This window comes from Cnephaeus nilssonii, assembly GCF_951640355.1.
Source record: "Cnephaeus nilssonii genome assembly, chromosome: 15".
In the NCBI taxonomy this organism is placed as follows: domain Eukaryota; kingdom Metazoa; phylum Chordata; class Mammalia; order Chiroptera; family Vespertilionidae; genus Cnephaeus; species Cnephaeus nilssonii.
Window position 1 is genome coordinate 27,595,709 of NC_137086.1, and position 25,304 is coordinate 27,621,012.

Genomic DNA, 25,304 nt, shown 5'->3' on the forward strand with positions numbered 1-25,304 from the left:
GTGTCATGAAACATAATTTGAACAAGGTCACCTGCATAGCATTCTATTTTTCAGAGAAAGATCATTCGACTGCTGCCCATTTCTGACCATCTCCTTCAAAGTCAAGGTAGGGGTTGGGATACATGTTCCTTAGCTTTCAAATTTCTACTGTCAGGTCCAATGTATATAATGAAACAGAGCCACAGGCGAAATCATGCATTATTAGAAGGCTAACTGGGAGCCGGGATGGTGGAAAAACAAAGAAATTCTGCTTCCTAGCACAAAAGGAGCCCTCCTGAATCCCAGATGGCAAGTTTTGTGGCCATATGCTGCCCTCTAGTGCCTTTTTAAGGAATGGTAACATGAGAAATAACACTAGGCATCCAATATCATCTCAGCACAGGACGGGTCAAACAAAACACAAGTAAGATTCTTAGGGGAAAAAAGGCAAAGCCAAGATTTTTACTAAAATTAAAAAGTGAGTTAAATTTGGCCTCAACATAGATACTGCATTCTAGATTCGTGAGTGCTCTTTAAAAATGATATTGGATGCCTAGTGTTATTTCTCATGTCACCTGTTCCCTGCGCGTCAATCTTAGTCTGTCTGAGGAGGGGCCCGTGACTCTGCATTGAGTAAATCCCACCACGTGACTCCGATGGGGTTAAGTTGGTTGACTGCACTTTGAGAAGAACTAAAGTGACTTTAAGGAGAGTGTAGAATAAATCTGATGATTTTCTTTTAACCCTATAAGAATACAGCTCTTAGGAAAAAAAAAAAGACATAAAATCAAAGCTGTCCAAGACAGATTGGCATGGCTGAATCCTTCATGACTGGCACAGAAGACAGCAGTGCTGCTCAGTATGGCGTGGAGAGTTCATATAGACGGTCCTATTGAATAAGCCCCCCGATTGCAGTAGGCATCTAGGTAGGAAGGAGAAATGATGTGTCTCAGAGACAGTGCCCTACTTGTCTGATGAGACATTACCCACTACCTGGCACTGCTTCTCTGTGCCCTTGATGGGCAGGTCTGTGCAGGTCACATACTTCAGCCCACCTTGAACTGCTCTTTTCCAGCCGTTTTAGTCCCTGACACAGTGCCCAGTTTCCAGTGAGGCTCATTCATGCTTCCTGAGGTCCCTCCCTACACAAACAGGACAGCATTTGGCTTTGAGCTGGTGGCCGGCTTGGCCAGCACACTCAGTGTCACGATCTCTCCCTTTCCCTGCACAATTACTGCCTGAGCCTGCTGTGGACATCCGGGGCACAAAAAATCAGGGGCAGAAAATGCCCTCCATTCACTCAGTCAGGGACAAGAAAGAGGGTTGGCCTGTTAAGCAGCATTTCCTTTGAATTGCATTTTACCTTTTGAGCTAAGCTACTAGATTTATGGACACAAACAAGATGTCTTTGAAGTTAACAAGAGGCCACTCTGAGAGAGGGAGACAGCCATTACCACATATTTTAGGTGTTGGGTGATTATAAATAAGTTCTGCAATTACAGAAAGTGAAACACTTTTCTTTCTTCTTTTATCTGATTTAGAAAGAGGACTTTTCTCTAGAAAGACTTCTGCTGGATTTTCTCTTTCCAGTTCCCTAACTGCCCCATGTATATTGTCTTTGAATCAAAGGGGAAGATCACATCAGTACAAATGAACACCTCTTGCCAAGTAAAAATGTGAGCACGAGGGTCCCTGTAGGATTATGGAATGCACCCAGGACAGGGCAGAAGCAGCAACAGAGGGGCCTGGGTCAAAACTGGGGGTGTGTCTTTGCTCAATTGTACCAGTATTTTTATCCCTGGGCAAGTCATTCCAAACTCAGGTTTCTTACCTGCTTAATAAAATGCTAATGATACCTCATCCAATGCTGGTTGTCATGTTAAATGTGATGGGATCACCTGGCTGGCATGGCTTAGTGGTTGAATATCGACCTATGAACCACGACACATGCCCAGGTTCTGGGCTTGATCCCCAGTGAGAGGTGTGCAGGAGGCAGCCTATCAATGATTCTCATCATTGATGTTTCTATTTCTCTCTTCCTCTTCCTTCCTCTCGATGGAATCAATAAAGATATATTATAAAAAATGTGGTGGGATCGATAGATATGTTTTTAGTAATTCACAAAAGCTCGCTGAGATAGAAACTTGTGTTATTTTTTTCCTATTATTGACATATTTTCTAAGATGTTTGTATTGCTTACTTGGAGAAATCAAATATCAATAAGGAAAGAAAATGTCTGCTAAGACTTTGTTAGAAGCTCGTAAAAGAAACATTCCCACTGGTGCATGTGTGGTGGGAGGATTCACTGTTGGAGGCACAAAGGCATAAGCCAGGCTCAGACCCCGGTTGGTCAGAGGGGCTGTACGTATTTAGGGCATCTCGCCAAGGAAAGAAAACTAATAAGCTCTTGAAGAAACTCCTTAGGTATCTGTTTACCTTGACTCCCCATTGATTGCAAACTGTTGGGACTACGGAAACTTGCAAATGCCTATTTTTCTTTATAATATGGAAACAAATACATTCCTCTCACCCTTTAAAATTTAATCATGCATGCATTCTTAGGTGTTGCATGTTTTGAACTGCTATTAAAAATGCATGTTTCTGCCACATTAAAGAGAGAACAGAAGCTTGTGTGTTGTATTATTAATTATATGCAGGAAATGAAATTCTGGTTAGTATTTGCAGAAGGTACACACACACACACACAAACACACACACACACACACACACACAAGCTCTGTCAGGTGAGTGGCAACCATGGGGTTCATGTCCGCTGCTTTGACCCAGAGCACTTACTCTTGAGGTCCAAGTTCCTGGCTCCGGCGGTGATTTGCGTTGTGATTTTCGTGTCAATCTTTACAGTGTGGAGATTGCTGGTGTCCCTTGATATCATCACGTTGTGCCACTGATTGTCATTGAGAGGTTTATTTGAACTCCCTTTGATGAGGTTAGCACCATTTCCCAAGTCAAACACGTAATGTAAGTACCTGGGGGAAGAAAGGACAGTGGGAAAATGCCATCACTTTTTGAACTTTTTTATGGAGTCAAACTCGATACAACAAGAGGAGAATTTTTCTTTCAGGTGACTCTGTCCTTGCTAGAAGTCATGTGAGTGACCTGTATAAAAACTCAGCTAATGAGAAGGAAACACTATTCTGCGTCAGTAAGGCAGATTCTTTATTTTCACTATAAAGAACAATGAAAAAAATATATATTTTTTAAATTAGGTTCTACACCAGGGGTGGGGAACCTTTTATTTCTGCCAAGGGCCATTTGGATATTTATAACATCATTCATGGGCCATACAAAATTATCAAGTTAAAAATCAGCTTGCTATATTTGGTCAAACATTTAATTGCTTCAACCCTAATGCCTTGGCAGGGCCAGACCAAATGATTTGGAAAGTATATGTCATTCCCTCTTTCACCAGCCCCTCCAGCCTTTGCTAACCACAATGAACTGGTCATTCTTCTCAGCTTCTTGCACTGCTTTCCCCTCCACCTCGAATGCCTGCTTCTCTATGGAAATGTGGACTCATCCTTCGAGTCTCAGCTCTAATATCCACTCCCTGTCTCATACATTTCATATTTTCCCTAAACATGCAGCCTTTGCACATGATCATCTTAGAAAAATTTTCACAATGCTTCTTTTCTATCTATGTGTTCACCTACAACCCCTCAGATTGAGTACTTGCATATGTGTGCCTTGGGGTTGGTGGAATCTGAGGTATGCATGGGGTAGCAAGAAACACACAAACACACACACACACACACACACACACACACACACACACACACACACACACATTTCCTGGTACATTATCTACCCCATTGTAAATATGCAATAATAGTCACTGAATGAATGAATACCCATATTAATTAAATTATATAAAACTTTTATCACACTTTCAAGGTAATTTCACAAAAATCTTTCTAAATTCTTCAAGGAACTTGGACATAGAATTCAACTTGAGTTAAATGGGATTTTGTAAAATTGAAGGAGCCTGATTACTTGAATTATCTACTTAACGTAGCACAAATTAGCCTACAAATTTGTAGGAATTATTTTGTAGAATTATTGTGTGCTTAGTAATAGTAAGGCAATCCACATTTGAAGTGTAAGATTTATGGAATGCATAACATAAATTAGAACTTGATGTTATTTATATCTCATATATGGAAATGTAGGTATAAAAGACTACACAATACCCCTATTAATTTGTAAGACACTTAAATAATTTAAATGAATATATTATTTGTATACCCCTGCCCATGACCTTGTAAGCCAATACATTTTGTTTAATGTATATGGAGGCCCATTTCCCCAAAGTTTCATTTGTCATTAGACGGTCATATACTCACCCTTTAACTAATTCAACCACAATAAAGTCATTTCCATCCCCACTGTTATATAGAATTAGTCCATCTAGGGATGTTGTCTTGAACTGGAAAAAAAGATGCATAGACGTGTAGGCTTGCAATGTAGCTAAGGCAACATAGCTCGATTTGGTCTTGAAGGTAACAGGGTCTGCTATGATGTTCCGGAAGCCAAACCTGGCATTGAGCTCACAGTAATCTATGTCACCATTTTTGCACAAGTCAATGTACGCCATTCCATTAAAGGTCAGGCTCTGAAGGTGTCCAATGAAGTTGGAGGGGACAGAAGACAGATACCGCCGTTCGGTGATGATGCCAGTCTCTATGTTATGAAACTCTAGTCTGGTATGATCGCCCGCCATTTGACCTAAATGGGAGAATCATGCATTATTATTTTCCATATCTGGAAGGCACTTTCAATTTATAACAACATCATATTTTAAGATACAAGAATCCAAATACCTCTTTGATATTCAATTATATATAGTAAAATCATAGAAGTGATGTTACAGGGCAAGGCTGAAACACATAATACAACTTTCTTAGGTCAGGTTTCTCTCTGTCCAGATTTTAGCCTTAATAAAAATTGTCCTCATTAGACAAAGTTACAGAGTTTTAAAAAGTACAAGAGCCCATCGCTCAGTGGTTGAGCATCAACCTATGAACCAGGAGGTTACAGTTCAGGGCACATGCCTGGCTTGCGGGCCAGTAGGGGGTGTGCAGGAGGCAGCCTATAAATGATTCTCATCATTGATGTTTCTACCTCTCTCTTCACCTCCTTTCCTCTCTCTGAAATCAATTAAAAAATATATATTTTTAAAAGTAGCAGAAAAAAAGGAAGTAAGTAATGGATAAAGGGAGAAAGAAAGTTTAAGAGGAATGGAGAGAGAGAAAAGAAAAGGAAGTAAGGGAGAGAGCTAGGGAGGAAAGGGAAGGAGGAAGACAGGGAGGAAGGAAAGGAGAAAAGAAGGAAAGAAGGAAGGAGGAAAAGAAGACAGGGGAAGGAGTTAGAGACAATGATTGTCCTAAATCAGCCCAGTAGAAAGTGATGTATTCCAGCTTCATAGTGATGTTTTCCTGTATAAGAAATGTTCTTAAAAAGAAAATAATGTGACTGCATATTTTCTTATCACCAATTAAAATAATGAAAAGCTACTGACTATTTTTCCAATAATGAACCATGAAAATGTGTTTGAAGTATGTCATTTTCACCTTCCTTTTTCTGTGCTGAATAATTTCCATAGTCTATGCCATTTTCCTTGCCCTTATGTTTTGGAAAACGAAATTGAGCACAAATTCAAGGTATGTCCAATTTTGAGAATACCAGTAAAAGTAGTCCACATTACCAAAGTTATAGTCTCTAAACACTTGAGTATGAAGCTTGGTTGCATATTTATATGGTGATTCACTCTTCAATTCATCCCCATCCCTCTTCATCCTGCCACATTTCTCTGTCAACCCCTTTGAAAGGCAACCTAGTGTCACTTTACCTCCAGAGTGATAATCGCACCTACCTTCAGGGTTGAAGATAAACTACATAAAAAAAGATGTAAGCTTGTTTTTTTAAGACACAATATAAAGTACCTTATCTTTACTAGTGACTCAATCCCAGCATCTTGTTGTTGTCTAATTAAACTGACATTTGCATTCGTCTGAAAATCAAAAAGGTTATTACAATTGCAATCAAGTTCTTCTGGGTAATAACTTCACTATTCAATTTGGCATAATTGGAAAATTTATTAAGCTTACACTATTCCATCATCCATGATATTAATAAATACACTAATTAGAGCCGATCCCAGTATCAAACACTGAGAAAATTCACTGGACCTTCCCCCAGGTGTAATGAAGATGGAATAACCACCTATGTGGGTCTCCTTCAACCAGCTGGACAGATTTCCATTTCTTTAGTCAAGACAGTAAAATATTAGGTGGCATTTTCAGGAAATGCCTGTAAGTAAAATATAAAAGGCATACTCTTTGTTGTGCAAGAAAAATTGTCTACATATTTAATTGATTTTGATGCTTATAAACTTACTGGTGTAAAAATCTCGCCCCTAACCTGAATTTGACTCTACTTAATTTTCACACCTGATTACTAGTCCTTGATCCTGGTAACAACTGTCCTGTCACCCTGTGTGTGTTTTCTTATCAGTCATTTTTTTTTTTCAAATCCCCTCTCTGCAAAGTTTTTTTAAAGCTGAAAATACCACTGTATATAGTTGTCAGTCCTCTTCCCTCCTCCCCACTATGTCTCCTGCTTGTTTATCTAATGCAAAAACATAATTAAACCTTAGCAATTCTGGTTCCTTATATCATTTCTTTCTCCTTCTTCAGTTCTTCTTGTTAAATGACCTCCACACTACTCTATGGAAAACTCTCTTTGGTGGCAAATCAAATGAGCCTTTAATAATTGTCAAATATAAAGCTCTAGAGATACCAGTAACATTGAATTAACAAGCCGTATAAAATGAAAAACATAAAAAGCTTAAAATCACTTGGGTTTGTATTGATTTTTATTTATTTTTCATGATATTGAAATCTGAGTTTTAAATCAGTGAACCCACCCCAATCCTGAAATTGTCATTTTTCTTCTTAAAAATTCCATTAACAAGCCAAATGATAGGAAAGAAATATCCAGAAAAAAATATTCCTAATGCTTGAAATTAAATATTATCCCCAAATTGTCAAGTTCTTGGCAGCTCTGAAATAGTGAAACACATTTTGTTTAGGATGACTGAGAAGTTCAGTGATAAAAATAGCACCTAATGTCTGTTTCCTTTTCAAAGGAATAGGATATGTATGCAGAGCATAAATAACAAAAACAGTGGTGGAGCCACCATGGCCCAATTACAAGGAAAATCATTATGAGAGCCTATTCTTTGTTTAATAAGCAGATATAAATTGCATTGACAGTAATGGCGGATATGCCTGCTCCAGGGAGAGAATTAGCACCTCAAAGCCATTATCCACTGACTAAGAAAACATTAACGGCTGCCTTTTAAAAACTCCTTTTTTCCTCAGAATTTATTTCAGTGTTTAATCATCTATATATAATGTAGCCACCTCTACTCTTATACACATATATTAAGAAAACAATTAAGGACATTAAAGGAGGAATTTTTTAAAGGCTCCAATGATTTAAAAATCCAGTCTTTTCCAAAGAGTTAGTGGGAAGAATAATTTAAAATGAGCAGAATGCCTCTGATCAAAGTGTCTGGATATAGCAGATGGATGACAATTTTCTATAGAAAAACACCCACCTGGATGGTGTGTTTACATAAAAATCTCAATATCTAAATAAAATCTTTTGTACCTAAACTGATAGCAGATCAGCTACTTGAGGTTCAGCCTTGCTCAGAGCCGGGGTAATTTCTGCTGCAGAACAAAACAACCCGCCAGCCTTACATTGAACTTGTTGGTTCACTTAAAGTGACTGCGTGTGTGGTATGTGCATGTGTCAGGTGATGAAAAAGAGAGTGGTAGGAGGAGCAGACATGGGTCCCGTTTTCACAAAACTCACAGTCTACGGAAGAAGGCAGACAAAAAGAGGTGAGGAAATAATTAAATATATAATGACAGCACTCAGAAAAATGTTAGAAATGTGTTGCACTGGCTGCTGTGTTGGCAAATATGAAATGGAGGGAACTACCTGAATTGATATTTAACTTAAATTTGAAAGATTAAAAAGAGAAAGCCATGCTATAAGAAATAAGTCAGTCAGAAATAAAGCTAAGAACCACATGAGTGGGATATAAAACAGAAAGCAACAAATCAACAAACAAAAACTCAAATACAGTCAACAGTATGGTGGTTACCAGAGGGATGGGGGGAGGGTAGCAAGGGGTAAAAGGGGTCAAATATATGGTGACGGAAGATGATTGGATTTGAGGTGGTGGGCACACAGTACAATATATAGATGATGTATCATAGAAATGTATACTTGGAACCTATATAATCTTATTAATCAATGCCACCCCAATATATGTAATATTTTTTTTAAACAGAAAGAAAACCAAAGACAAACCACACACACACACAAAATTGAACTATGTATCTCAGCTTCGAGTTGTGCACCTGGTTTTCAAAGTCACCTGCAAGAAATGGGAAAGTCTAAAGCTTCAGTAAAAGAGAGGGTGATGGGGACAGTGGGGTTTACCTGTCATGGCCTGTTGGTCATCCACCGTTAACTTTAAACTTTTTCCTCGACGAACCACACGCACTGTGTGCCATTCGTTATCATTGAGGTTATAGCCGGCAAAAAGGGTCTCGGGACCTTTGCCTGTAGAATATGCCAAACAGTCATTATGGACACTCAGCATCAGTCAAGCAAATGAACCTCACAGAGAGTGAGAGAAAGAGACAAAGAAAGGGGAAAGCGAGGGAGAGGCAGGAGAGAGAAGAGAAAAAGAAATGTGAGAGGAAGGAGAGAAAGGAGAGAGAGAGAGAGAGCAAGAGAGAAGAGACTGGCTGGATCAATTTTCAAGCCCATTAGAGTCATAGCAAGCAAGGAAAATGACAAGTTAGCTGACATTCTGGTGTGACACTTTAAGAAGAATCTTTAACACTATGCATTGATCTAAGACAAGCGAATGAACCTGTTGTCATAAATGGGCACAGTCAATACAGCATTGGGAAGCCTCTCACATTTACACACACCTTTATTTTTCTAAGAAGTTCTCTGATTTTTGCAGTTATCACTTTCTTGCTAATGTAGAAGCTAGCAGTCATGTAACCTCTGACCTCGGGGAGAGATCTGGCCATAGGTCATTAGCTAAGCATTTTCAGGGAGTGGCCACTGGCTGGATTACAGGAGACTGTTCTGGGTACTATACTGTGTGAGGGCTCTCTTTACTTTGACCACATGTACTTCCTATGTTCACCAAGTTCTTAACTTTATTGTGTCTAAAAACTAAAACTAGTGAAGGCATAGAAGATGAGTGTAGGTAAAAGTATTGCCTTTTAGAAAATGAAGAAAACAGAAGTCACAGCGCAAAAAACTGCCACATATTGAGTGGGAAGGAATAAAAAGTGATATTAAACAGCAGTAAAGGACAGGGATTCCCAGGTAAAAACTAAGAGAAAAAGGACAGGAATTATAACCAAGAAAGTAACTACCAGTGAATCTATGGAAGTTTAAATTCCATAGATAAATGGAATTTAAATAGGCTTAGAACAGATTATCTCAGAAAGTTTGATTGGTGGAAATTATTGAAATGACAAAGACAAATGTCCCTCTTCCACACAAACAAATCAGGGAAAATAGCCTTTAGTATAACCAGAAAAAATTTTATAGGAAAATAAGCATTTCTACCAAACTGACATTATGACTCACTGAGAAAAATAATGAAAAGTTTTTAAAGATCCACACTATTTGGTGATGGATTTTCAGTGTTTGAAAAGTCATGAAATTTTCTAGTACATTTCAATAATGAAATGCATGACGTCATTGAGTTTAATGACTTTCATCCAATTCACCATCAGGACTTGCTTCACTATTTCTTCAACTAAATTCTCTCAACAAAACCAATTAATGTCCAAGGAGCACAGGAGGACATACTAAAATAACAATGAAAAGGAGAACTAAAGAGGAAAAGAAATAAATAAGGGAACCACGTAGAAGAAACGTCAGTAGTCAGTCCGACAAGAGATCGTTCATTGTTTGCTTTTGGTACTGCAGACTATCCACCCAGCTCCCTGATTTCTCTCTTAGGATGTTACTGATGATACAAGTTCTGAATTCCTTGGTTGGATTTCACTGGAGCTTAAAATGAGCCACTTATATAAGCTAAGTTTTGCATGACAAACTGCCTCATGTCTACATAGGGCCATCATGAAGATTAGAAACCATCTCTTATTGTTTCTTTAGAAAAGTTAAATTCATCCTGATACAGGAATAAAAGCTTGGCTAGATAGAAGAGTTTTAGGGAGATTTATCATGGAATAACTAAAGGAAGCCTGTTAGCTCAGCAACTGCAAAAATGCTTTGAGACCAAATGTTGAAAGCAAGTTCCAGCATTAAAGGAACTCTTTTTAGTTTTAATAGTGGAAAAAGGAGTGTTCAATAACTCTGCAGAATCTTAGTATCCTACTGGCAGTGAGGGTCATTCTTAGTTTTGATCTTTGAAAAGAGAATATCTCATTTTAAAGCTATTTTTATAGGGGAGATCTTTTTTTCCCCCTTAGAACTGTGTGCTTTTGAAGCAGCTTCACTCCCCTTCTCTTAATTTTAAAAGTGTTTTGTCAAGAAAAAGAAGCATAAGGGTGATATCATCATTATACCCCATTCTGGGCTTGATCTTGCAGTAAAGTCATAATGCTTAATCTATGAAACAACGATTTCCATAACAACAGGCACAAAATCCAATTAAAAATAACCCTTTGGTTCGTAAAAATCTCTGTGGGCCAACTTCAAGCTCCTTTCTTGCATTATTAAAAATGTGAAGAGATTGATTTTGGAAGACAAGGCTTTTAAAAATGCACTTAATATTCTCAGTTCAAAACAACACTATCTATGCAACATGAAGTGTAATAAAGAGTGCACTGGACAGGGAGGGGAGCTAAGAATTGTGGTCGCTCGTCCTTGATTTGCTACTAAGAAAGAAGCCGGGGGCTGGGAAATGCTTATTATGTTCCAGGCACTTTATCTGTTAACTTACTTCATCTTTACAGTATTATCATTTTACAGATGTGGAATTGAAGGCCCAGAAAACCAAAACTACTTGTCCCAAGGTCATACAGTTAACGTGTCATAGAAAAGCGTTCCATCCCATATTAACCTACCCAACGCCTGCATACTTTCTCCTGCATTATCCTGCCTCCCAGCTATGTGACCTTCGGCTAGCAATTTAAAATTTTAGGGTCCCCACATCTGAATGAAGGGTGTAGAACATATACTCCTTGTCACGACTTGCAGCTTGCTGGACAGATTGATGACAATGATGGGAAATGTTACATACCCTCTGTATAAGTCATGGCGGAAGAACAACCCTATCAAACACTGTACCTCTACCTAGGAATACTGATATAGAGAAAGGACCATTCATTTGGGGCATGATCCACTCATAATCAGGATTCTGCTAGAAGATTCAGCTTCTGGTGGTCTTAATCTTTAACTAATCTTTATAGTACCTTTGAGATCTCATATTCTCAGACATTTAAAACATGGAATTGGTAATAAAAAAAAAGGTGCTTAACTACTGACATTTTGAGCTTGAGAGTCATTTGTCCTCTTGGGTAGATTTGAATGGCAAAATTATAGTCACTCAAGGCATTAGTAATCTGAATTCCTTTTCAGATTTCTTCTTTCTTTGGGGATATCAAAACATGTCTCATTGGTAGTAATATCTTTCTCCCAGAATTAATGTGAGTGTTATGGACCAACTGTTCATATGTTGAAATGCTAACCCCTAATGTGATGGCATGAGGGGGTGGGCCCTTTGTGAGGTAAGTAGGTTTAAATGAGGTCATGAGGCTAGAGCCTCCATGATGGAATTAGTGCCGCTATAAGAAGAGAAAGAGACATTGGAGTTCTTTCTCTCCACAAAAAGAAGCCAGCTATCTGCAAGCCATGATGAGAGCCCTCACCAAAAACCAAACCTGCCAGAAAGCTGATCTTGGACTTGTCAGTTTCCAAAACTATGACAAGAAACATCTGTGGACTAAGGGACCCAGTTCATGGTATTTTGTTATAGCAGCCCAAGCAGAGTAAAATAGTGAGCAATATTTTAAAGATTTTAAAGAACAGTTCACAGCATTGTTTCTATTTTAAAGACAATCTTTCTTTGTGTTTTGTAAGGAGTTACAACTTATATGTAATTTTACACTTGACTCTTACTATAATCTGTTATTAAAGCCACAGAAATAGTTTCTCAATTTTTAGTTAAAAAATCTGATTTAGAAAAGTTGAGAATATTATCATTCTCAGAGGCAAAAAGGAGTGAAATTATGATTGATCTTGAGATCTTCTGTCTCCATTCCAGAGTCCTTTCCTCAGCCTCCAAAACAATATGCAGATAGTAAAAGTTCAAGTTAATTATCCTATTAATACTTACCCATTTATGAATTCCAGGTGGCCCTAAGACTTTGCTGCTAAGAGGGTTGGAGATAACCCCAATTTAATGAGCAGCAGGAAATAGGAGATTCACAGTTAGCTAAGCAAATTCTTCTTTGAAATCTACTGCTCTTACAGAGTATTGATTTAACCATTAAGAGATACACTTAAAAGATGGTAGCTGTTTTCTGGTCAGATTAATAACCACATTTGCTAATTACTTTTCATCTCCATTTTCACTATGGGAGGAGATGATGGTGGAAATTGGATTTTGCCACTGACATCAACTAATTGTGTCTCCTTAAGTAAATCATTTATCTTCCTTCTTATATTTTTATCTGTAAAAAAGGACACCTGATAAAGGCATATACTCTCCAGTATCGAACTTTAAATGCTGTCATTCTGGGAAGGACCAGAACTGCTCTGTACTCTTTTCCCACCTTGTGGTTACATGAAAGACTGCAATTCTAATGTGAAGTTCTCTAAATTTATAAAATGTTCAATATTATTATTTTTACTATTCTTAATTTCATTTTTGTTTTGACATGGGTAGGCAGAGAGCAGAGAGAACTTTAAGGACAGTTATTCTAGACCTACTACTCAACCCAAGTGAAAACAGTGGGACAAGATTGAAATATCCTAAAAATGTGTTTATTAATTTAGATAGTAAGATTTTAAGGGGAATAACTCTGTTTTTGTCCTCTTGGAATCCCTCATAGAACATAGCATCAAATGATCAATACAAGGATCAGACAGGAGCAGGAAATGCAACGTTCTGTGGACCAGGACATGGCCTTGCTCTACGGGAAAGTTCACTTAGAAAACAAAAATAATCAGAATGTTGTGTGGTGAAATAAGGAAGTCACTTTTAAAGAACCCTTTCTCTTGGCTGTGGTAAATTATTCTCTCTCCTGTTCAAATAAGCAGGTCAGGCTAGGCAGTACTGGAGACTCTGACACAGTATCTCTCTAAGTTTCCTCTACTCAGAACAATTACTGCTGTGCAATGTGAAAATCCAGGAGCTAAAGGAGGGCAGTGGTTTTATAATTCTTCTTAAAGCAGGGGAATCCCCCCCCCTTCCCTGTAATCATGCATAAGGACTATAAAACCATATAAAGGGGGAGCTGCCCCACAGTTAAAGAAGCAGGTATCACCCGGAAACCCAGACTCCACAGACTCCTCAAGGGGGCTCATTTCTCTCTTTGGATAAAGGATGCTTTTCTTCATCAGAAAACTGCAGCAAAGGCTTTTTAAAATATCTTTTGCAAGTAACCCTTTGCTTTAAAATTGGATTTGATTTACAAAAAAAAATTTTGTTTTGTAGTTTATGAATTAAAAACTATTTTACCAGAACATCACTTACCAGTATTATGTATAACAAGGTCTAGAGGTATTCAATGCTATCATTATTGGTCAGTCTGCACTATCAGCCCTCTAGCCTGCATTCTCGACATGCCCTTAATTACATAATCCAAATTCATAGACTCTTTCTGAAGATTTTGTAGGTCATTTCCTCTGATGTCATGTGAGTTATGGAACAGACTATGTTGCCTTATTTCTATCTACCAGGAAACCGAGATTTAGAACATGCATTTAAATTTAGCAACTTCATTCTTTTCTTTCCTTTAAAAAATTTTTTTTGGCATATAGGTTTTCCTCCCAAATTATTTAAAATTACTTTTGTTAATCACTTTAAATTCTATTTAAAAGTATTGAGCATAAATTAATATGAACGTATTTAATGGAGAAAATAATATCTTCCAAGGAATGTACAAATAATCAAACTCATTTTACTGAAAACTCCATGGGAGGTTAGGTGAAATCTATATTTCCAACAAGATTACACAAGCCTTTATTTACCGATTTCAGGTTTGTTTGCAAGTGTACTTTAAATTCATTTTCAAATCTTGGAACCAATTTTATTTATAAACACATATGTATATTTGGAACCAAATTTATATTCGAGAAGACGCATATAATACTAACTTTGGATCCTTTTTGGAAGAAAGCCTTGTGTGCAAATGTCCTGTGACCTACTTGTACTGGCTTTTGAATGTGGAAAAAAATAGTAAAGAGGAACAGAAAAGAAATAAATAAAGCTAAGAAATCTATGAAGCAATGTGATCAAAGATGTCAACTAGACTAAAATGACAGCTGTTTCTGAAGCTGAAAGGTGGATGTGGTTTGAGAATAATCAAACCTATAAGATTACCTTTGGATTTTGAGTCACAAAGCTCAAACTCATTGCATACCCTTTAGGTAGCATCTCCCTCTACCGTTATATTTTAAAGATGCTAAATACGCAAATGGACCATCTGTATCAAGTACCTTATCTCTTAGTACTGTTCAAAAGGATTGGTTCTGAACTTCTTCCCTGCCTTAGTCATCAAATGTAAGTATTTTCTACTTTCTAACTCCATCGAGTTATGTGAGCGGTTAATCTCTTTCTCTAAATTAAACCATTGCTTGAGCATGAGGATTCTGATGGGAGCTTCTGTAAAGCTGTAAGCTACCCTACTGCATGGTAGGAGGCAGGTCGGGGTCCATTTATTTGCCTTCTGGAAATGATCCATCTACTAGCTCCATTTTATTAAGAACAGGTTGTGTCTTTTCAACCACAGCTATATGGGCTAAAGATGAGCATCACATGGACATGAATCCTAAAGTTTCCATAGTTATACTATACAGTTCTTAAAAGACTAGCATTGTCTTATACATATAAATTAATTCATATTTATACATGGCTGATCAACTTTTTTAGGTCATTAAACTGCCTATAGCATCCAGTAATTGAGTTACACATTCCCGCCATCATAGACTATATGTAAACAATGGGTGCGTGTTTGTTTCAATAAAACTACTTATTGAAGCAGGCAGTCAGCCTGTGGGCTGGTTTTTAGGCCCCTGTAAGATACACATAAATAAACAGACAATTTGAGTTTCCTTTTCTCATAGTTTTACACTGAGTATAAATAAATAATGGAAAAATATTCAAGAACTGAAAAGTCAAGAGACTTTAGATTCAGTGTTGCCATTATATCTAGCATAACTGTAATGGAGCTAACTTAGTCTAATGCTTTTTTTCAGCTTAGCCTGAGTTTTCTTATCAGCGAAAAACTATAATGACAACAGCAGCAGAAACTAAAAACAATGTAAGATGGTTTTAAATGGCATAGGCAACTGCAAATTCAGAATCACAGCCTTTATTAAAATGGGTATTTGTGCGTGTGTGTGCATGTGTGTGTGTGTGTGTGTGTGTGTGTGTGTGTGTGTGTGTGTAAAATCAGGTTTATCTGTATCAACTTTTCCAGGTCCTACCAAGTTTTACTTGACAGTTGATTTTGAGGACAATAGCTTCCCCGAGAAGCTGGAAATAAACCTGTCCTTGTGACAATAAATGGAAGAGAGAGAGAAAAGCCAGGGAAACAGACGCAAAAGCCACTCACACGGCTTACTGCCTGAGTCAGGGCTCCTGGCAGCAGCACTTCCTGCCTCTGAATGACAAGAGGACGAGCTTCCCAGGTTGTAATGATGACACCTGCAGTCTGCCCTTAGTTTCTGGTTTCAAAACAATTACTTAAAAAACACCTACGGAGATTCCTCTGCCATTTTCCCAACTCACACCAACCCTATTCTATTATGTACAAAATAAACTCCAGTATATGTAGCTGCCTCACCTCCTGCTCCATAGCTGGGTAAATATCATGCAAATAAATAAACAATGTCTAAGTCTTCTACTAAGAAACATTTAGCCTCTATAGCTTTGACATTGATTGTACCCATTTATGACAGACCAGGATAAATATATCTGATGTAAAACAAATTTTAAATGTGAAACACAAACATTTTAAGAAATATAAATTACCTTTTAAGAATATAATTATATTTACAACACAGTAAAAATGAACACCAATTATATAAATATATGGCTACAAGAATGTTTTAAAACAGCTCTCTCTATATCTACTCTAGCTCAACTGGCAAGTTTAGGAAGAAGCAGAATAAAATAAACCTAATATAATGAAAGGAAAAATTTGGACTGTGACTTTATTTTAAGGAAAAAAAAAGTTCATTTCCAAGAAATGCTTATCACATAAAAGGATAGCTTGAAGGTATAAAATGAAGTACTAAACAGTCGATGTGCTTTTAAGTAAGCGTTATAAGCTGAAAATGTATTCAATGTTAGTGTAACTTGAAAAGAAAAAAATTACATTGATTTATATTGATACTTATTTAAGCATGTCTTACGCAATACACAATGCCAAGGTATCTGAATGAAGGAAAAAAGAAAGTAAAAGCATACAGGTACTGAGCATTAGGAAACTTACAAACATTCTACCTGATATTCCATAAACATAGCTATGATTGTAGTCACAAATGCAAAGATTATTCAATTAAATATATCATTTATTATCTGAACACACTACTATAATTGTTACAGAATTTCTTTTATGAAAAGTCAAGAAGAATGTATATTTTTGCATAATTCAAGAAACAATGGCTTTACCTGTGTTTTATTTTCCATATCTTTGTCAATGTAAGTGCATCTGAATATCATTAAATGTAAGACTAAATTTGCAAAATTCAGCTGTCCCTCAGTATTTTGCGGGTATTCTTATAGAAACCTTCTCCATAAACAATCATATTAGAAAAAGAAATAAATCTAAATTTCTGGTTTTGTTAAGTCTATTTGTTCCCTTCCTCCCCCCAACCCACACATAATCTAAGAAATCATTATAATGCTTAAAAATCTATTTCTCAGTTTTTGTTGTAAACATTATAAACCTATTTTTTCTAAGAAAACGCATTCTAAGAGATATGATAAGGAATATTTTGTCTTTAGAATAATTGAACTGTAGCATCTGATTTGTTTTGATCTTTTTTTTTTCTTTCATTAGTGAAGGCTATGAACAAATAATGCATTATAATTTATTCATCCATCATGTAAAAGTTAGAATGATAATAAAAAATTTTTTCCAAGCAATGAAATCCTTCTTTATTTTGAATTTTAATATTGTAATATGAGCTAGTGAAAACTAAATTGGTTTCTTTTATCATTAGTTTATTTATCAGGCTAACTGTTAGCTATTAACCTGAGTGCTATTCTTTTTGATCATTTATTTTAGCAATTGGAAAAATATTGGGATAACTTCTTTGTTTGAAGTTGTCTTTGAGTCAAAGTCTCCTGAAAGAAATGACTTGCTTTACTATCCAGGAAGTATTCTACAAAGATGATTTCCCGGCTATATCAATGGCTATTAGCAATTAATCTTATGCCAAATTTACTTTGTTAATCTGCGGAGCTATTGCTTGGAGGTTTCTTGGAGGTGGTCTACCAACTGCTGTACTTAATAAATTATGTCTGTGTGCCTGTTCCTAATTGATCTCCCTATGGTAAAATTATGTTAGTTAAACTTCCACTTAGTAGCTTACAGTCAGTGATAATAACTTTCACCAACACACCTGGAAGTATCTTCTCACTTATGAGTATGCCATCTTGCTTACAGATGCTTCCAAACAGTGCCCATTTGACTGTTCTGAGATCACTGATGAATCATGATAGAACTTACTTTTGTACATATCGATTTATTCAACTGGCTCAATGATGAAAACCTACTTTATATCATTTTGGCATAAAATCTGAGGTAAACAATAGATTAGATTTTAAAATACCAAATGTTATAGTCACATGCTTGACATATGCTTATAATATTGTTGCTAAAATAAAAGTACATAATGCAAAATATTTCCACACCATGACCCTATATTTTTAAAGAAATACATATTATACAAGATATTACATACTAAATATGTAATATGCAAAGTATTATGTGTTATACCAGCATTTAAGATATTAATAATGTTTTCCAAGGACTGAAATGGTAGCTACTTTTGTATATTTTGCTTCCTCTAGCTTCCAAATTACAAATATTATTCTAATTAGGAACCAAATGTTGCTTTAAAAAAGACTACTTCTAACTATTTTTCAGGTCAAAATTAGTGGGAAAAATTAGCCCCCAATTTAAATGTACATTTAAAATGTACATACCATAATACAAACAGATATTGTAGTGTAGGTCTAGATTGCCCTAAATAATGGTGGGTTTGGTTTCAATTAGATCTTAACAGAGCATTTGACTTTATTCACTTTTGATTGCTTATTTTAAATTGTTGAGTAGAGGAAAAAGTTTTTGAAGACAATTTAAAAACATATATGTGATGCACAAAGGAAAAGAAATTTAAAATTACCCAGAATCTCGTCATCAGGGTCTATAAACATTTTAAAGAAACATTGTAGAAAAACAATTTTGCTACTGCAACTCCCTGTCAATTTCATAATTGATAACAAAAATAGAAAGTATTTATTATTTTTAACTGCTTATTTGCTAAAGTAATTTTACTTAATGGAGGAGCTTAAATAATCGATCAGTTACCAAAATATCACTTTTGACAAGGTAAAGCACCTCAGCTGGCTTACTGAACTAAATCTTCAGATAAAATGATTAAATTTTAAAATGTTTATAGACCCTGATGATGAGATTCTGGGTAATTTTAAATTTCTTTTCATTTGTTCATCACATATATGTTTTAAATTGTCTTCAAAAACTTTTTCCTCTACTCAACAATTAAATTTATACATGAAGGATCAATTAAAACACATCAGGAATCTCATAATCTACAATGTCACTTTCAGAATTCCTATATGTGATTATTATAGCTATTTTTATTATTTTTCACATTATTGAATCACTAGAAGCCCGGTGCACGAAATTCGTGCACGGTGGGGGGTTGTCCCTCAGCCCAGCCTGTACCCTCTCCAATCTGGGACTCCTGGAGGGATGTCCGACTGCCCGTTTAGGCCCGATCCTGGTGGGATCGGGCCTAAACGGGCAGTCGGACATCCCTCTCACAATCCAGGACTGCTGGCTCCCAACTGCTTGCCTGCCTGCCTTCCTGATTGCCCCTAACCACTTCTGCCTGCCAGCCTGATCACCCCCTAACCACTCCGCTGCCAGCCTGGTTGATGCTTAACTGCTCCCCTGCCAGCCTGTTTGCCCCCAACTTCCCTCCTCTGCCAGCCTGGTCACCCCCTAACTGCCCTCTCCTGCAGGGTTGATCACCTCCAACTGCCCTCCCTTGCAAGCCTGGTCCCTCTCAACTGCCCTCCCTTACAGGCCGGGTGCCTCCCAACTGCCCTCTCCTGCTGACCATCTTGTGTCCACATGGGGGCAGGATCTTTGACCACATGGGGGCAGCTATATTGTGTGTTGCAGTGATGATCAATCTGTATATTACTCTTTTATTAGATAGGATTATCATGTCCTACCCCCATTTTTGTCTGCCTATTTCAACACTGCTAGGTGAATATATGCATATTCTAAGGGAATATTTGCACAACTTCTTAAATACTTTCTTTTTTCATTTTCCTTTACTGAGTACTTTCATAATGCTTGAAAAATCTACACCAGCAATTTTGTGGTGCCATTATAATGTGTTAGTTCTATAATATTTTGAGTTTAGTTTTCAAATGCATAAACATCTCCTTTGCATCTAGGAAAATGTAAACATTTCAGAATTCTTCAGATTTCCTAGTAGTGAACATTTATTTACATTGGAAATTTACTGATTTCCAAAATTGGCTAACTTTTCTATGTATCTGACAATTTAATGAGTAAATTTCATGGCTATGTACATTCTTTATATGCAAATTTTAAAAGAGAATTGGTAATCTTTACCTTAAATCCTACATTTCCAAAGCAATTTTAATTATAATAATCATCTATTTTAAAAAGGATAATCGACTTTGAAATTTATTTCAATAGTACTATGCATAAATATTTCAAGTCTATATTCAGACTGATAACCTGGGAAGGGTGAAGAATTCTCACAATTATATGAATGATTCATTCAAAGAACAAATAACAACAAATAATCCAAATACAATAAAAATAACAGTGATTTAAATACTCTTAGAATTTCTTACTTTACCTTTGGGGAAAACCGTTTTCATAATGCACTTCTTATCCATCTTGCTCTTTGCTCCCAGTGGTAACAAGTGAAAGAATTGGATAAGAGCTTTGAGCACATTGAATATTTCAGTTTCTAAATTCTTTAATATTCCCTGGCATTTCCCCCCTGATTTAAAGAGACTTGCCCACTTGACTTACTTATACACCATATGTTAGTCATTATTATGTGAACAAATTGTAATCCACATGAGTATTTTACAGCGATCATAAAAACAGGTTTAATTGAACAACCTAGAGAAAAAATGTTTGTGTGAAAAGCCTGCAGCTCCTACATCCCCTTGAGGGAAGTATGTTGTGTGTCCTGCCCCACCCCGCTCTAATTACAGCTGCTTGGGTCACTAGTGGTCATCAGCCCCCAAAGCTAAAATCTGATCAATGGCTTATAAGGTGACATGATTTGAAATCTCTGTTCAATAGAACAAGTTTTTAATCCATTAGATTCTCTGTCTAGGGGAGTCTGAATACAGACACATACAGTGTCAAGAGTTAGTACAGGAGCAGCAAAAGCCAAAAGACATGCACAGGACAAAGCAGTGAACAGAAATCATGAAGCAGGAGACACCAGGAGTAAGCAGAAGACATGAAAAATGAGAAGCTATAACCAGTGCTACCTCCCTACCAATCTATGATAATAAAAGTGTAATATGCTAATTAGACTGGACGTCCTTCCAGATGACCTTCTGGACGAAGCTAGGGCTGTGAGGGAAGCCAGGGTCCCAGTTGCCTGCTGTTGGCCAGAGGGAAGCCGGTGTCGGCAGCCGGGGGAAGGAAGGCCTACTCTTGCACGAATTTTGTACATCGGGCCTCTAGTAAATAAATAAACACAGACAAAGGAAGAAACTCAAGACTGTGAAGGAAGTGGTGGATGTTTAGAAACTAGCTTTTTCTAGTAAAACAAACAAAAGTATCTGACCAACAGGCTGTGGTCTTTGATGACATTTGGTTGTGAAAAAGAAACATTCCTTTTCACAGAACCCAAGGGAATATCAAGTTCAGAACATTTCTTCTGAAATTTTCTAGGTTTGTCCAACAATATCTACCTAGGCCACTGTTACAATGCCAACATTCGACAATGAAGAATTGGATGAACCGGGTCACCACGAGTCTGCAATTTTGCATTACTGTGAGCACAGCATTTTGCAATAGCAATAAGGAAGTGCCTTAGTGAAAAATTAATAACTGAACCTGATTTCAAGATGAATTCTTAACCCGCACAAAAGAGTAATCTTCTAAAACACTGCAGCATTTTATATTTGCATATAGGCAGTGGGCAGATTAATTATTCACTGAAATAGACTCCCGGCTTCTACTTACCAAGCCTTCACATTACAATTTTCCCAATCTATGTAGCCATTTAAATGTGCAAAGAAAAAGCGCACTTTTCTTTATAATTCTCATAAATTTAAAATTTGGACAATCCAAATGGGCTTCCCTTAAATTTTATTCAAATTTTGATATTTTTCTAAAGACTTGTTATGTGCCAACTCTCTTTGCCTGTTTTAAGCCATTTGTTTTTCACCAGAAATCTATGGTCTCTATATTTTATATGCAATTCCTCTTAGATTTTTGCTAAAAGTAATCATTTATAAACTGCTTATTCCTTTTCTTAATATATACTTGCAGCTTAAAAAAAGAGAAAACAACAAAGAAACAAAACAAAACAGCTCATATCTTCGGCAGATAAATTGCAGCAGTCACTGAGAGGCAATGAGCGATGGAGTCCTACAAGCCAAGTGATGGATTGCTGTGCGGCAGCCGAGGCAGGAGACTCCCTTTTGTACTTCTTTGCTCTTAGGTACCAGGCAGCTGCTCCAAACTGAACATTTGTTTCATGTTAACAAGGGCCAGCCCCCAGAAATGTCCTCATATCTTTATAAGTAGCTGCCAAGTGGCCGCCTGATGAAGGCAATCTAACATGGCTTAAGTGCCACTAGTTGACACTCTGCAATCTTTTATTGCTTTCTATTTTAATCTACATAAGAAATTGGTGATAACTAATATACAGTTGATCTTTTCATTCTGGTAATAAAATGATAATAAGAAGATCTTATTATCCACTCCAGACATCCATCACAGTACATTTTCCAAAAACATACTGCTCAGGATGTTTTTTCATTATATCCAAGTCAAAAGTGAGGTTAAGTACTTGGCCTTAGATTCCTTTTCCCTCCAATACTTAGACACTGAGCTGGGAATAAAAGGAGTTGGACTTCAACCCTTGACACTGCCCACATTAATATAATCTGCAAATTTGTTGTCTCTGTAACTTAGATAAGCCATTTTCTGTAAGAAGCCAAAAACAGTTGGAAGGTCAGCCAAGTAAAACTTTTTTTTTTCAACTCCAGAGAGTATTTATTATTGTAAGAAAATAAGAGAAAAGAGAACCAGAGAAAACAACATTGGAAATGGAGAAGTGGGAAGAGTAAGTCTTGGTAGGAAGAAAGAGCTGGGCAGCAGAAAAAGAGACACGTGTAAAGGCATAAAGAAACCAAATATAATGCAAACAAGCATTAGAGATTATGAGTTTATTAAAATCCATTTTTTATATGGATGCAGAGGTGGCTCCAAGCCTTCCTGTGGGCAATAAGCACATTCTGTAAATTATGTCATTGATTTGAAAAGACAAAATAAAAAAAAATACTAACAAAACAAAACCTTGTATCCACTACATATTTAAAGTAGTTATTTATATGACAATTATGACCCACCTATAGTTGATAGGAGCAAGTTTAGTTTTCAACTTTTAAATGTAGTTAAACCTTCAAAGAGTATAGATAGCACTAACAACTTTAAAAGCTACTAGAAGGAGAGAGAGAGAGAGAGAGAGAGAGAGAGAGAGAGAGAGAGAGAGAGAGAGAAAGAGATTGGAACTATTGAAGCATGCAATATGCCAGTGTAAAGGCCAAATTTTGGGGAAACAATATAAACACGTAGCCTAATGACTTTGGATTTACTGTTGGGAGGTTTGACTTTGGATTTATTGTTGGGAGGTCTGAGGAAGACTGCCTTGGTCACTCTGAGATAGCATGACCAAGACATCACATTATGTACGATGGCAGACATAAAAAATGCAGAATATGACCCTTATTATTAATGCATTTGAGAAAAATTTAAAAGGACTAGAAAAATGTTTTTGCATTCTTTATATCTTTAAAAGACTTCTTAAGGCAATTAATATTATGGAGTAGGCAAGAGACTATCAAACACTCACCTTCTCATGCAAATAATTCGTGTGTTGGTCACAAAAGGACTATTCACTCTGACTTGGATTTCCTTGGTAACAATTTAGTAAGGAATAGTTTGTCTTAGTATACATTTCTCCAGAAATGATTTTATGTAAAACACTCTACAATATATCTTTTTGTTGTTGTTGTTAATTCAAATAATTTTTCCTCTTTCTGTTAAGAGAATGTCACTTTACTTACAGTCCTTTCCCATCTCTCTTTATTGAAGTACCCTTCACTGCCCAGGGAAGAAAACATCTACATTAAAAGATGGCAGTTCTTTTAGCAACTTCCATATACATGGACTTGATGATGGTAGATTGTTGTTCTCACTATTGGGGTTGATTAAGGAGGCAAGAGCAATCTGACTGCCCCTTTATTCTTATCCTGGACAGAGGAGAATGGAGAACCCGTAGGCAACACACCTCTCTGGTCCCCTCCCAGTCCACAAATCTGCAAACACTGACCTTCACCTAATTCCCAGTTGTAGATGTCAAATATATTTTAGCAATGGCATAAGCTAACGGACATCAAAGAGCTGAGATTGGTCTGGGAATGTGTGCGGAGACATTTGGTTTGTAATCTGAAACAACAAATCATGCGTTTTGACAGTGAAATGACCACTATTCATAGAGAAGGTTCCTTTTTTTTTTTTTTTTTAACGTACCCTCTCCACACATGAAAATAAGCTTTTGAGTTTTAAATAAAAACATGTAACATTTCTTGACAGCTTTTCCTATTAGTGGGGAAATATTGGCCACAAAGAATCTGACAGAGATGATCTTTGGAATTCAAATCTGCCCTTTCCCAAAAGAACCTTAGCAAAAGTCAGTCCATGAAAGAGTCTGTTGTTGTATTTAAACTACTGACACAAGAAGGGCTGAAAAAGAAACATATCTGCCATCTCTTATCCTCACACAGGTCTGAATACCGACAGCCAGATGTTCTCCCCCCTCACCTACTGCCTATTTTCCAACAGCAAAGATTGGACAGTCTGGTACTATGCATCACTTCTTTTGCACATCAAGGAACATCTGCTGTAAACTGGGGTTGGTGGGGGTAGGATGGAGATGAGGAAGGATGGCGCCACTATAGGAAACAGCAATTCTGAGTGAGTAGAGAGAAATTTGAGGAGGTTTTCATTAAAACTTAATCATTTAAAGCTTGATATTAACTCTCAACGCAAGGTAATCTTTTATGTTATAGTTTATATATTTCCAGCGGAAACATTCTTAAAATACATCAATTAAGGTATTTCCTATTAATTTCATAATACAGCTGATATCTTCTTAGGTATGGTATGAATTTTAGAGACGGTGGTGGTATGTGGCTGGGATTTAATCAATGTACATTCATCTCAGCTTCAGACAAACTTATGACTCAAAGGTCATAAATGTAATACATGAACGTTCATTAACCTGCCAGTTATTTTTATTTTTTATGGGGTAGGAAATGCACTCCGGGTGGAAATCTCTGCTTTTTTAATCACTGTAAGTTAGATTTGCATTGTTAGATATATAATGTCTTCCCTCTCCTCAAAGTGGAGTAGTAACATAAATTCTTGATAGAACTTTGGGTTCTTGTTAAACCTGCCCAAGATTCCACAAATAAAACAAAGGTAAAGGAAATGAAACATTACCTG

General features: G+C 36.7%; 1 protein-coding gene across 2 annotated transcripts in view; it reads right to left on the bottom strand.

Annotated features, from left to right (window-relative positions):
* Window positions 1-25,304, bottom strand: part of NRXN1 (neurexin 1) — a 994,129-nt gene that overhangs the window by 509,403 nt on the left and 459,422 nt on the right. For both annotated transcript variants that reach the window (XM_079791723.1, XM_079791722.1), the window contains 3 exons: window positions 8,515-8,637; window positions 4,341-4,722; window positions 2,776-2,966 (listed from right to left, as the gene is read on the bottom strand). In XM_079791723.1, the coding sequence (XP_079647849.1) occupies window positions 2,776-2,966; window positions 4,341-4,722; window positions 8,515-8,637 (696 nt within the window). The remainder of the gene's footprint in view (window positions 1-2,775; window positions 2,967-4,340; window positions 4,723-8,514; window positions 8,638-25,304) is intronic.